Below are 13971 nucleotides of genomic sequence, written 5' to 3' on the forward strand. Positions count from 1 at the left end.
CAGAGGGGTTTCACTGGGGGATAGGGTAGCCTTTGAGGTTTCAGACGCACATGCCATTCCCAATTAGTGCTCTCTCTGTCTCATGGTTATGGATCAGTATGCAAGCTCTCAGCTACTGCTCCAGTGCCATGCCTGCCTGCCTGCTGCCTTGCTGCCCAGCATGATGGTCATGGACTCTAACCTTCTGAAACTATAAGCCCCAACAGTGCTTTCTTCCATTCTTGCCTTGCTCATGGTGTCTCTTCACACCAACAGAAAGAAAGGCAACTAAAGAAGGGGGAAAGGCTCAGGTTTTAGAGGCTCCAGTGTAAGATCAGGTAGCTCTGCTGCTTTGAATTAAGAGGCAAGTCAAAATATTCAGGTATATGTCATGGTAATATGTGGTAAAGGAAGACATTCGCCTTGCGGGGCAGGAAGCAGAGAGACAGGAAGGAGATGTAGAAAAAAGATGTCCTTCCCAGTGAATCGTTTATTCTAACTAGCCTTGCCTAATAACCCACTCAGAGGTGAACTCATCAGTGGATTAACCAGTCATAAGGTCAGAAACCTTATGGTTTAATACTCAGCCTTATCAGCTGAGGACCCAGCCTCTAACACATGTTCTTTTCGGGGACACACACAGCCACGTACAACAGATGTACATTTATAAGTGGAATTGCTGGATTATATTGAAAATCTGTTTAGTATTTTAGGCTCTTGTGGAGCTTTTTTCTGCTTTAATAAACAGAACAGAAAATACTGATAGATATAACCCACATAGCAAAACATTTTTTAAATCCTCAGTAATTTTAGCACATAAAGAGACCTTGGGTTAAAATGTGTTAAGGGTGGCTGGGCGGTGGTGGTGCATGCCTTTAATCCCAGCATTTGGAAGGCAGAGGCAGGCAGATCTCTGGAGTTCAAGGCCAGCCTGGTCTACAGAGTTAGTTCCAGAACAGCTAGCTAGGGCTGTTGCATAGAGAAACACTGTCTCAAAAATAAATAAATACATACACTAAGGGTGTGGGATGCTGCTTGGGAACTGCTGCCACACTGGGACTTCTTGTTTTGGTACTGAGGCCACAGACTTGTGTCATGACAGCAATAGAATGACATCAATATTGTCCTTGACTAGGAAGAGCTGAGCTGCCTCAATCGTGCCCAGCAAGGAGTCAGTCATAGGGCCTGGGTACCAGGATGTTGGCAAACCCAAATGCAAAACAGGGTGGCTCTTTTAGCAACTTCCTCTGAGGCAGAAATTGATACTAATTTCCCTTTGGAAGGACCAAAAGGATTTTCCGAAAGAAGTGAGAGGAAATGTTGATGTGCGTCTAACATATAGCTAGACCTGACAGAATCCCTGTCCCGCACACTGCAGATGATGCAGACTGCGGAAGTGCCGGAGTGCACCTGCGTGGTTCACGGCACCTTCCTCCCTAAGAACAGACACTCCAGACACTGTTGGAAGGTAGGATCCCAGGCGTCGAGGAGCTCATGTGTTGCTTTGGGGCAGCAGAGTAGGGTCAGGAAGGCCAAGAGCCTCCTGCTTGATACTTGGGCATTCACTGAATGCTTGTAGGAACACGGTTTCTCAGGTACTTGGAGTTAATGCAAGAGGTGGGAATGTGTTCAGTCTAAGAACAGCTCTAATGAGACAAGTACACATGCCTGCTCACTGAAAGGCTAGACTAAGAGACCCAGCAGACCCTGCTGGGAAGGTGAGGGAAGGCTTCCAAGAAGAGGGTGTGTCTTGCAACCTGAGATCCAAAAACTCCCAGAGGCCAGTATTATTCTGAATGAGGAAAGACAAACCACTCTGTTCAAAGCCACCTGCTCATCATGCCCTCCTTCCTCTCTCCCTCCCCCTTCTTTAAAGAAAGTTTAAAGGACCAGTTTTTGCCAAATCTTTCTGGTTACAAAAAATAACTAGGAAAAAAAAGGCCCTTTTCTCTGATCTGAGGAAGGAAGCATGGATGCTCAGGGAACTGGGGTGTTAAGGGTCCCTACCTATCCCTGGTTTTTACTCTGTCTCAGATACATACACAGCATGAACTCCCGGTATCTTAGGGTCTCTGAGTCACCTATCCTGGGACAGATGACTTGACCAGTCTATACAGGCAGTTCTTGACTGGAGAGGCTGTTGCAACTTTATGATGCTTTGCTAGAGGAGTTCATACACAAAAGTTTACACATGCCCCACCCCCAATGGCTAAGTACTGAGCAGTAAATAAAGCTGGGTGTGTGGGAATAAGGGGCTATTTGCCAGAGCAGGCATGCTGACCTCAAAATGTTTGCTTTTGAAGAAAATAATAGGGATGTTGAGAAAACCAACCTCACTGGATGACCATTTCCCAAAGGACTTTGAGGCCGCACATTGAAACTTCTCCAGGAATGGTGACTTTTTTTGTTTTTGAGAGAGGGTTTCCTCTTTGTAGGTCTGGTTGTTGAAACTTTCTGTAGACCAGACTGGCCTTGAACTCAGAGATCCTGGCTGTCTCTGCCTCCCAAGTGCTTGGATTAAAGGCGTATGCCACTACAGCCTAGTAGCGTGGTGACTTTTTAAAAAAGAAGCTATGAATGTACTTCAAACAGCATTGTGGCTTTTTTTATAGAGTGGTTAGTGTTAAAAATGTTCTTTGCTAATTTTTTTTGTCTTATTTTTTCTTATTATAGTTTAGAAATTAGTTTTTAACCAAACTGGAAGACCAAGAATGGTTTGGGAAGAATGATGTATTGCAAGCACTTAATGCTTAGGGGTGCAGACTTGAGGCCAGAAGAGACCATCCCCATTATTAGTTCCTCATCAGATAAATAGTCTTTAGTAGTGAGTCAGCCTTGGGACTGTAATTATGAAGCCTGATTCCTGCTCTGGAGTTGTGGTAGTAACTGAGCCACGCCTAGCTGATCCAGGTGAGGAAGCAAGCCATAGAGGAAGTGATTAATCTTGACTGACCTCACTGGAGAGCTGATTATATAAACTGAAATCTGTTTTAGATGTTGTGGTACAGCTACCATATAGTAAACTACACATATTTAAAATGTAAGAGTTGAGAAGTTGTCCTCCCCATGGTCTGATAATTTATTTGTTACTCTTTCATTGTTATTTTCTGTACCTCTAGACATACTGGGACTCACTATGTAGACTAAGCTGAACTGACAGAAATTTGCTTGCTTCTGCCTCCCAGGTGCTGGTATTAAAGACGTGTTCTACCACTACCGACTTGTTACTCCTAAAGACTTACCTTTCACTGGACACAGACTTAGAAGTAAATTACCACCTGGAGAGATGGCTCAGTGCTTAAGAATATATACTGTTTTTGCAAAGGACCTGAGTTCAATTCCGAGCACCAACATCAGGCAACTTAAAATTGCCTATAATGGCAGTTCCAGGAGATCTGATGCATCTGGCCTTTAGGATTATTTAGATCATATTTACATTGACATACACTGAATTAGAAATAAAATAAATCTTCAATAAAAAAAATAGAAACTCTCAGGGAGGACAGCCTGTCTCTTGGCAGTCTGCATTTCCCCTTGGCTTCCTTCATTCTCTTAGCCAAAAATTTTAACATATTCTTCAGCCTTCTCATTTTTTTTAGTGCTTTGTTTCTTCAGAGCAACATGTCTGTGTTTGTGTTGCAGGACTTGTGGAATAACAAGATGCTGAATAGTTGGTGCTTTTGGTTCTGGGCTCCTCACCATCTTTGATTAAGGGCTTCCCGACAAAATTGGAGGAGGCCATGCTCTTTAAAGAGATGGAAAGGCTTTGGAATCTGCTAGCTTTTTGGGTCCTAGTCACTGAGGCACAGTAATATAGCAGTCCAGGAATCTCCTTCCCTCCTTTTTCTAAACAGAACCAAGTTGAGAGCACTCAGATTGGCGTCCACAATGCCTTACTCAACAGCAGGTGCACTCTGCTGTGGGTAAGTACGCCTTGCTTCATAGGAAAGGTGTTCTTCTCACCGCTGATTGGGATTGGAACCAGCAGCTACTTCTGTGACCACACACATCTCACAGAAAGTACAAAACAAGTTTATTGTCTACTTGACAGCCAGTGACTGGAACTGGAAAGAAGATAATTCAACTTCATCTCAACACAGCCAAGTCCCCACAGGAAGAAGAAGAAGAGGAGGAGGAAAAGGAGGAGGAGGGGGAGGGGAGTAGTTTTGATGTGTGTGATATATCTATTTATATGCACATTTGTGTGGGTACATTTGCTCATGTGGGTGCATGTGGAGGGAGACCAGAGCCAATGTTGGAAGAATGTCTTCCTGAATCAGTTCTCCACCTACTTTCTGCAGACAGGATGTCTTGCTGAACCTGGCTGGAGCCTGCTGTTTCTACTAGACTGCCTGGCCAGTAAGCTCCTATGGTCTTCCTCTCCCACTACAGCTAAGGTAGCAAGCACACTGGTTATCACCACAGATGTTCTCCTATGCCCTTTGGTAGTCTCTCCCATCGCCCTCTCATATGACCTGTCTTCTATTGTTGCAGATGAATATGTGTTTTTAAGAAATTCAGGAACTATCTTGAGTACATATTAGTTGTTTTCACTTGGCATAATTGAAATTCATCTGGATTTTACAAGTTTTATAATTAGCCGGGTGGTGGTAGCTCACGCCTTTAATCTGTCTACAACAGCTAGTTCCAGGACAGGTACCAAATATACACAGAGAAATCCTGTTTCAAAAACCATATATATATAAAATTATTTATGTTTATGTGTCTGTGTGAATCATTATCCCTGGAATTAAAGTTACAGGCAGTTGTAACTCTCATATAGGTACTGGAAACCACATCAGGTCCTCTGAAAGAGCAGCAAGCACTCTTAGCCATCTTTCCAGCACCCATTACAACCCAGTATTTTCATTCTCTTAAGAGTTCCAGCTGGGCATGGTAGCACATTGTTCTTTTTTAAATAAAAATGTGTATGGCTTTTTTGTTTACATGTATGTCAGTGTACCACATGCATACCTGGTGCCTGTGGTGGCAAAGAGAGGGTATCAAAATTGCCCTGGGAGCTGGGCAGTGGTGGCACCTGCCTTTAATCCCTGCACTTGGGAGGCAGAGGCAGGTGGATTCCTGTGAGTTTGAGGCCAGTCTGGTCTACAAAAGCTAGTTCCAGGACAGGCTCCAAAGTTACAGAGAAAACTTGTCTCGAAAAAACAAAAACAAACAAAACAATTGCCCTGGGATTGGCGTTTACAGACAGTTGTGAGCCACCATGTGGGTACTGATTATCAAGCCTACGTCCTCTGAAAGAGCAGCCATTGCTCTTAACCTGGAACTCTCTCTCCAGCCCCTAAACATTTATTTTATTTGTTTGTATATACATGTGTGTGTGTGTCTGTCTGTCTGTCTGTGTCTATGTGTCTGTATGTGTAGCTGTGGGTATATGGATGTGCCTCTGGAGGCCATCAAAGGTCATGAGATCCCTTGGCTGTGTGTGTGTCTGGGTATATGTATGTCTGTGTCTATGTTTAGCTGTGGGTGTGCCGCTGGGGGCCAGCAAGGGTTATGAGATCCCTTGGCTGTGCTTGTCTGTGTCTGTGTATACCTGTGGATGTACCCCTGGAGGCCAGCAAGGGTCATGAGATTCCTTGGAGCTGGAGTTCCAGGTATTTTTGAGTTTCCTGATGTGAGTGCTCCTTTAAGATTTAGTTTTATAGTGGTGGCCTTTAATCCCAGCATTTAGGAGACAGAGGCAGGTGGATCTCTCTGGGTTCGAGGCCAGCCTGTTCTACAGAGCGAGTTCCAGGACAGCCAGAGATGTTACACATAGAAACCCTGTTTCAAAAAACCAGAAAGAAACAAATTTTTAGTTTTTTGTTTACTTAAATGTGTATGTAGGCCATTTAGGTATGTGTGCCCTCAGAGGCCAGAACGGGGCACCGTATTCCTGGCAGCTGGTGTCACAGTTGTGAGCCACCTCGGCGTGGATACTATGAACCAAATGTGAGTCCTGTAAAAGAGCAAAACATACTTTAACAACTGATCTGTCTCCCCAGCCCCGATATTAGTTCTTCTTTAAAGAGTTAGTGGACTTTTTCTAGTGAAAACACTTGAGCCTGGTCTTGCCCCTGTGTAAAGCAGGAGCACTGACGATTTGACATTGCCATTTGACATTGTGGTCTGCCGATGTGTTGAGCTGTGTTCACAGTTGTCCTGGGGTGCATGTGGTCTGTGGGCCTCTGTTGGATACACCTGTTTTTTTGTTTCTTTTGAGGTGCTAAGGGTCAAACTGAAAACCTCCTAAGTCCTAGGGAAATACTTCAACACTCAGCCCCATGAGTGATACCCTAGTCCTGTATAAAGGGTTTTTGCTAAATGCTGGAGTTTTATTTTCAGCTGTAAGTTTTTTATTTCCTTGCTCAGGAGACTGGGCTTCCCTTCCTCACATCTCTTTACCATGGGCTGCTTTTACTGAGGCAAGCAACAGGAAGGTGCTCACTGGGTGCAAGACCTGACCGTGGGCATTTCAGTCCCCAGAAGTGTGGCTAATTAAACTGTTGGTTTTAATATGAAAAGATATTTGTATTATTTTCCTAATAGCATGTAGTAAATATGCCAGGTTGCATTTTCTAAGTTGACAAATGAAACACAGGGCAACGTTTTCTTGATGCTCCATAGACTCAGAACATCTGGGACACTGTGAGGCCCCAGCACAGCTTAGTAAAGGACCCTCTGCTGCGTTGTTCGGGTCCATGTTCAACGACTTCTCTTTTTTCTTCAAATTTGGGTTTTGGCACTTGTTCTTGTTTTTTTTATTATTATTATGCAAAGGATTTGGTTGAGGGATAGGTTTTGTGTGTCTGTGTGGACTGTCACAGAAGGGGGTAGCACGCTGTCCTGTTGTCAGATGTCAGAGCATGCTCTGCTCTGCACTTGCAGTCTTCCGGAAGGAAAGGGTATGTAGACTTAGGACAGACAAGATAGCACCACACTTTGGACTGGAATATCTGCTTCCAGATAGTTGTGTTTGCTAGCAGCCTTTTCATTGCTGCCACAGTGGTGGATCACGATCCTCACCAAATGATATGGGAAAAGATACTGGGAAGAAAGCCTGCCTGTAAAATAAGCACACAGATTTTCATTGCTCTGTGCCGCATCTTGCCTCAGTCCCTAAACTGTTTGTAATTTACTTACTCTGTGATAAATTCTGTGATAGGAGCAGAAAATAGACATGGAAAACATACTGCATCTAGCCATCTCCACTATATATACAGTGTATATCTGTACATAAATTTGCTTATGGTAACATAGACCCTCCTTGACTTCTGATTGGATATGTCCCAGAAAAGCTGTGGTGACTTAAAAACACATAATTGGAAAGTTCATTTAATATCCCCAACCTGCCAAGCACCGTGGTTCAGCAGCATGGTGTGCTAGAACATTATCTATTGTTACATCATGACTGACTGCAAGTGGTACACACTACTATTGTTCAGTTTTGGGATCTGCCACATCCTGACTGTCCAGGATTAGCTGACTCCAAATCAGATGTGATTCCTATTGAATATAAACCACCTACTCTACTGTCCCATAATGTAAACTGGGAAGCATTTTTGCATAGTTGAGGTTTTTCTTTTTTTTAATATTTATTTATTATGTTTACAATATTCTGTCTGTGTGTATGCCTGAAGGCCAGAAGAGGGCGCCAGACTTCTTTACAGATGGTTGTGAGCCACCATGTGGTTGCTGGGAATTGAACTCAGGACCTTTGGAAGAGCAGGCAATGCTCTTAACCACTGAGCCATCTCTCCAGCCCCCTAGTTGAGGTTTTTCAAAACATTTTTGTTATCTTATGTGCATGAATGTTTTGCCTGCATGCATGTTTGTATACCACATGTATGCTGGTGCCCATGGAGACCAGAAGAGTGCATCGAATCCTCTCGAACTGGGGTTACAGATAATTTTAAGTGCTATGTGGGTATTGGGAATCACAACCAGGTCCTCTTCAAGAACACTCACTGTTTCTAATTGCTGGGGAGGCAGAAACAGGCAACCCTGGGGCTTGCTGGCTAGCCAGCCTAGCACTAATCAGTCGTCTCAGGCCAATGAGAAACTCTGTTTCCAAAAACAAAGTGGACAGCGCCTGAAGGAGGAACACACACACGAGGGTGGCCCTGGCATGTGTGTCCGAACATAAGGGGGGGAGGGAAGCTGTACATAAGCCCAAGGGTGTAGGTCAGTCATACTGTGTGTGCTTTTTGGTGCTAGGGATTTAGTCCAAATAATAAGCAAACAGCCTATATGAAAGTGAATTAGGCTAGAGACAAAGCTAGCTCTCTCAAACTTAGCTGTCTTTAAAGTGTAGAGTACTTGTCCTGAGCTCTGAGCCCAGGTCAAGGACAGATGCCAGTTTGCTGTGTGTGCCCAAAGGCTAACCCGGGCTGCACAGTGACAGTCTGTATCTAAAGTTTAAAGAAAAAAAAAAAAGATGGGGAGTAAAGCGAAAATCAACAAGGGAAGAATTTGGCACTTGGCTGTAGTGTGCAGGTTTCTAACTTCTGTTGAAACCTGTGTTTTCCTGCATTAGTTTATCTTGTCAGAAACTACTGTCAGCGTTACCTTATTTAAATATATCTTCTCTTTACTGCTTCTAGCTGTCTGCAGTATGCCAGATAAAGGTCAGAAATCTATTAGCCTTGCATCCTCCGAAGTCTGGATTTCCAATTACTTGAATGACTCCCATTCGTTCACACAGTCATCTCAGTGTGCCTTCTTGTGAGCCCTTATTTTCCTGGAGTGTGGTTGCTGTGATGTCACATGACTTACCAAAGCATCACCTTCCTAGTTCCATCTTCTTGGAAAAGTATTCCAGTATCCCCTGGCTAAAGAGATTGCCGTCCTTCACCTTGCATTGAGATACCATTTCAGTGTTCCTGGGAGGGAGATGTGCTGTATGTTCTGATGCAGGACTAACCATTCTCTACCCTCGACTTCGGGAACATGCGTTCAGATCCCCCTGAGGAAGCAGATTGGGGCATCTGGACTACTTACTTGTCCCAGGGCTACCTTGATGTGTATAGAGTTCTATCCTAGCTTTCTGCTTCTGTGCCACTTCCTCAACAGCCTCTTGCCCTTTTGTCCACAGAGCTTCGGTGCAACCCTGGGCAGTTTGCATGTCACAGTGGTGCCATCCAGTGCATACCCCTCCCCTGGCAATGTGATGGCTGGCCAACGTGTGAGGATAAGAGCGATGAAGCCGACTGTCCAGGTGAGTGTGTAGTTGACCTGTCTCTGCCCTGGCCTCCTGCAGGGAAGGAACGGAACCAGGCAATCTGTGTGGTCCGTACACATTGGAAGGGTACTGTGAGCCAACCCCACTCTTAACCTTTTTTAAAAAAAGTAAGTGTTGGACATGGGACAACTCTAGAACTCATGAGTTTACAGCACTGGGGATGTGATGTGCAAACAGCCCTGGACTCACATGACCTTGGGAGTGAGCCCTTTCTGAAGGGGAGAGTGTCAGCCTTCAGTGGCTATGGGTGTAGGTGTCTCTCAAGACTTGGCTAGTGTGCTGCTAAGTATAAACTGTGACGTAGCATTACTCTTCCTTCCCTCACCCAAGTATTCTTTAGCAACGTGGCACTTAGGGATTTCTTGTGGCCCGTTATAAGCTCCTAAAGACTTATGGAAAGGCCATAGTTTGTACATTTTTGTTTATCTGCTGATCTCTCCCTAAGCACCCTGATGAATATAAAGCTCCGTGAATAATAGCATTCATTCTATCCACAGGTCTCAACTTGAGAATAGGTGAAAGGGCAGCACCCCATGCACATGTGTTCGTGCCTGTGTGGTATTACATATTCACACTGACTCATGATCTTTCAGGCTTCTAACAAAGCCTGTCAGCAGAAGACACATCATGTCATAGAACTAATATGCTTTCTCAGTGAGAAATTACTTCGCATGCTGAGGCGAAGGAAAGCTCTACCTAAGCACCTGGTCGACTGGTCTAATGCCCAAATAGCAGTCAACTCCCAACAAAAGGTTGCATTGGCTCATAAGCACCTTAGGCTTATGCATCCTTGTACACTGCCAGGGTAAATCTCTTTTGGGTCATGGCCCCAGGTTACACTTTGAACAGTTGAAACAGAGACAGGAGGCTGCAAGTCTGGCTTAGCTTAAGGCAGATAGATTTACACAGTAAAGATATTAAGTATTACCAGCATTATTTAAGTACACCAGTGTTGCTCTTTTCAAATAAGTGTTACCCAGGGTCACCCTGCCTAACTGGCAGAGTTGTTTTTCCTGTAAGAGCACAGGGAGCTTTATGACAAACCTGGACTTAGTGATGGTCATGACCCTGTTGTGGGAATCTTTCTTGTGTAAGCACTCTGAACCCAATGAGAGTGGAAAAGAAGAGATGTCACTGGTGGAAGAAAGGCTTTTAATATCTGGTCCAACTGCGTTCTCAGTTTGTGCTCTTAAACCACAAGTTGGGGCAAACAAGCAGCCTTATACAGCAGTATAGGTGGCAGTCAGCTGTTTAAGAGCAGCAGCCTGTTGTGTTAGCTATACCTCCAGGTCATTCTGTCCCAAGTAACAAGGGAAGTCTTGGCAGACAGGCTACAAGCAGTTCTTTAAATAAATCACTAAATGAATCAATATCTAATAATTAGCCTCTTCTAGTTTAACTCTATACTGCTCCCTCCCCATAAAGCTGTCTGGTAGAGGTATGTCTTTAGCATGGGAATTGGCCTAATAGCTGGTCAACTCTGGTGAACAAACATATACATCCTAGCGCCCTAACTTTACCTTGTCTCTAACAGGCCTGTTAGCACACTACTTTTCTTGAGGTATTTTGGAGGCAGTGCTCCTTTATATCAATTACACAGTGTCTCTTGAGCAATTGTAGTAGTAAGTCCCTTAGAACAGCAGTTCTGTAATTTTATCCGTCATACTCCAACTCAAGAATCACAGCCTTGCCTTTAATCCCAGCACTCAGGAGGTAGATCTCTGTGAGTTTGAAGCCAGCCTGGTCTGCAGAGCTAGTTACAGGACAGCTAGGGTTACACAGAGAAACCCTGTCTCAAAAAACCAAAAAAAAAAAAAAAAAAAAAAAAGAGGGCAGGAAAGAAGGAAAGGAAAAGGGGGAGAAAAGAAAGAAATCATCACCTTACTATATGGTTTAATTCTTCCTTGCCAAGCTTTTTTTTATTTTAAAGATTTATTTATTTATTATGTATACAGTGTACTTCCTGCATATGTGCCTGTAGGCCAGAAGAGGTCACCAGATCTCATTACAGACGGTTTTGAGTCACCATGTAGTTGCTGGGAATTGAAGTCGGGACCTCTGGAAGAGCAGTCAGTGCTCCCAACCTCTGAGCCATCTCTCCAGTCCCTTTTATTTATACCATGTTGTTTATTTGGTTTGGTTTGGTTTTGGCTTTTCAAAACAAGGTTTCTCTGTGTAACAGCCCTGTCCTGGAACTCGCTCTGTAGATCAGGCTAGCCTCGAACTCACAGAGATCCATTTACCTCTGCCACCCGAGTGCTGGGATTAGAGGTGTGCACCACCACCGCCCGACTGACTCCCTTGCCAAACTTTTATGTCACTGTTGTTCATATCAGGTGATGTACTTCCTGTGTCATCCACCCTGTTAACTTCTTACTGCATGTATCCTGTGTTTCTTGGTGTTTTCTTGGAATTCTTTTGTTCTGTTCTTGCCTGGATCAATGTGCCTTCTTTAAGACTTGTCTCAAATGCCAGCTGCCATCATGAGAAGATACCTCTGTCCCTCTGATTGAAGCACCTGATCTCTTAGTGTGTCTAGAACTGTTAGTTAATGCTCACTGTTGAGGGGTGTGATGGCTCTTCATTGTTGTCAGCTTTTCCATATCTAGAATGAACTATAATTCCGAAATGGAGGGCACACTTGTGTCTGGATCTTGAGGCAAGAAGACAGCATGCCTTTGATCTAGATCATGGGGTGGAAGGCACAGCTTTATTCTGGGCCACACCTGCTGGAAACCTATATAAGGACAGTGGAAGAGGGAAGGGTTAGTCCTTCTTTGCCTGCTTGCCCTTGCCTTGCCAGCACATCCAGAAGGCCACTGAGACACCCAGACTTGTAGGACTGAGCAGCTACTGGATTCTTGGACTTTGCACTCACAGCTAGCCATTGTTGGACTGCAGCCTGTAAGTCATTCCAATACATTCCCTTATCTATAGAGAGAGAGGGAGAGATTCATTCCATAATTTCTGTGACTCCAGAAAACCCTAACCAAATACCAGGGGCCTGTTCTTCATTTCTTTTTGTTGTTGTTGTTGTTAATTTGTTTATTATGTATAGTGTCCTGCCTATATGTATGCCTGCAGGCCAGAAGAGGGCACCATATCTCATTACAGATGGCTGTGAGCCACCATGTGGTTGCTGGGATTTGAACTCAGGACCTCTGGAAGAGCAGCCAGTGCTCTTAACCGCTGAGCCACCTCTCTAGTCCCCTTCATTTTTTCTTCCAGAGCGCAAGCCTCAGAGTGGGAAGCCTCTCCTCTCCCTGCATGGACCCGAGCCTGAGGTAGAAAAGGTACAGCCTGGGCCATCAGCTTTGCCAGATCAGCAAGCCCCTGGTCCCAGTAAAAGACATTGCCCAAAAGACCACAATGGGTGGTTCCTCAGGCATAGTTATTTCTTAGAAAAGTTACTAGTAACTGATTAAATATAGAGCTATGTAAGTTCGTTAGTACTCTAAAGATTGTGGAAGAGAATTCTTTTAACTTTTTTTTTTTTTTTTTTGGTTTTCCAAGGCAGGGTTTCACTGTAGCTTTGGAGCCTGTCCCAGAGCAGGCTGACCTCAAACTCACAGAGATCCATCTCTGCCTCCCCAGTGCTGGGATTAAAGGCATGCACCACAACTGCCTAGCTTTCTTTTAGCAGTTTCATACTAACATCTTAGGAAACAACCAGAATGTATGTGATTACGTGATAAACTGTTTTGTGACAGTGACAGAATGGATGATGTTAGGTATAAGTATCAATATTTATGTCTGTAGGCAAAAGCAGATTTGCTGTGGGATAGTCCTTCTGTACTCTGTATGTATTGCTCTCATTGGTTAGTAATAAAGCTGATTTGGCCTGTAGAAAGGCAGAATAAGGGTAGGTGGGAAAGCCAAACTGAAAATATAGGGAGGAAAAAGAACAGAGTCAGAGAGATGGACAGCCACTGGGGAAGCAAGATGCTAGAGGACAGGTAAAGCCACAAAGCCATGTGGCAAAATGCAGATTAATAGATGTGAGAGCTAGTTAGTAATAAGCCTGAGCTATAGGCTGAACATTTTGCAATTAATATTAAGCTTCTGTGTGATTATTTGGGACCTGGTGGTCAGGACAAAAGAAAAGGTCAGTCTCCGCTTTCACAATTTGGCAGAGATACGCAAGCAGCACAGTGTAGTTATAGATGGTTCTGTGATTGAACATAGGAGGAAAGCTGAATAAAGCACAGCATTGGTACACAAAAGTCATGGCGGCTCAGTGGCAGATTGCTTCTGCAGAATTATAGCTCTTGGTTCCTCCCCGGGAAAAACAAGGACAGAGACTGGAAGGCTCAGGCAGTGTGAGTTCAGCCCTGGAGGTGAGGTTTCTGTCATTACTGCGTTTCATTGTGATGCTTGTAGCTTCCACTCTTTAGAAAGCTGGGGTGGTTTTTGTTGTTGTTTGCGGAGACAAAGTCTTGTTACATTGCCCAGACTGGTTTCAAACTCATAGGCTCTTGAGATCCTACTGTCTTAGCTCCAAGTGTTGGAATTCTAGGCACATAGAAGCAGAGTGAGAACTGACTTAGCCTAACCAGACCAGCTGCAGCATGGGTCTGCTGGAAAGACAGCAAGTAGAAATACATTTTGACCTGTGCAAGCCCTGAAAGTTTAGAGGTAACAGATTCTGGAGGGCAAAGAAGTGGGATTGGTGAGATTCTCAGTACCACTCTCTTCCTTCTCCTGTCTGCACAGTTGACTCCTCCCACCAAGAGATGATAGATAGACTT

At 44.2% G+C, this 13971-nt stretch overlaps 1 protein-coding gene across 3 annotated transcripts in view; it reads left to right on the forward strand.

Annotated features, from left to right (window-relative positions):
* The window catches only part of Dgcr2 (DiGeorge syndrome critical region gene 2), a 60426-nt gene that overhangs the window by 16384 nt on the left and 30071 nt on the right, over positions 1-13971 (forward strand). For all 3 annotated transcript variants that reach the window (XM_038345185.2, XM_038345186.2, XM_038345187.2), the window contains exon 2: positions 9077-9199. In XM_038345185.2, coding sequence (XP_038201113.1) covers positions 9077-9199 — 123 coding nt within the window. The remainder of the gene's footprint in view (positions 1-9076; positions 9200-13971) is intronic.

Source organism: Arvicola amphibius, chromosome 10 (genome assembly GCF_903992535.2).
Source record: "Arvicola amphibius chromosome 10, mArvAmp1.2, whole genome shotgun sequence".
Lineage (NCBI taxonomy): Eukaryota > Metazoa > Chordata > Mammalia > Rodentia > Cricetidae > Arvicola > Arvicola amphibius.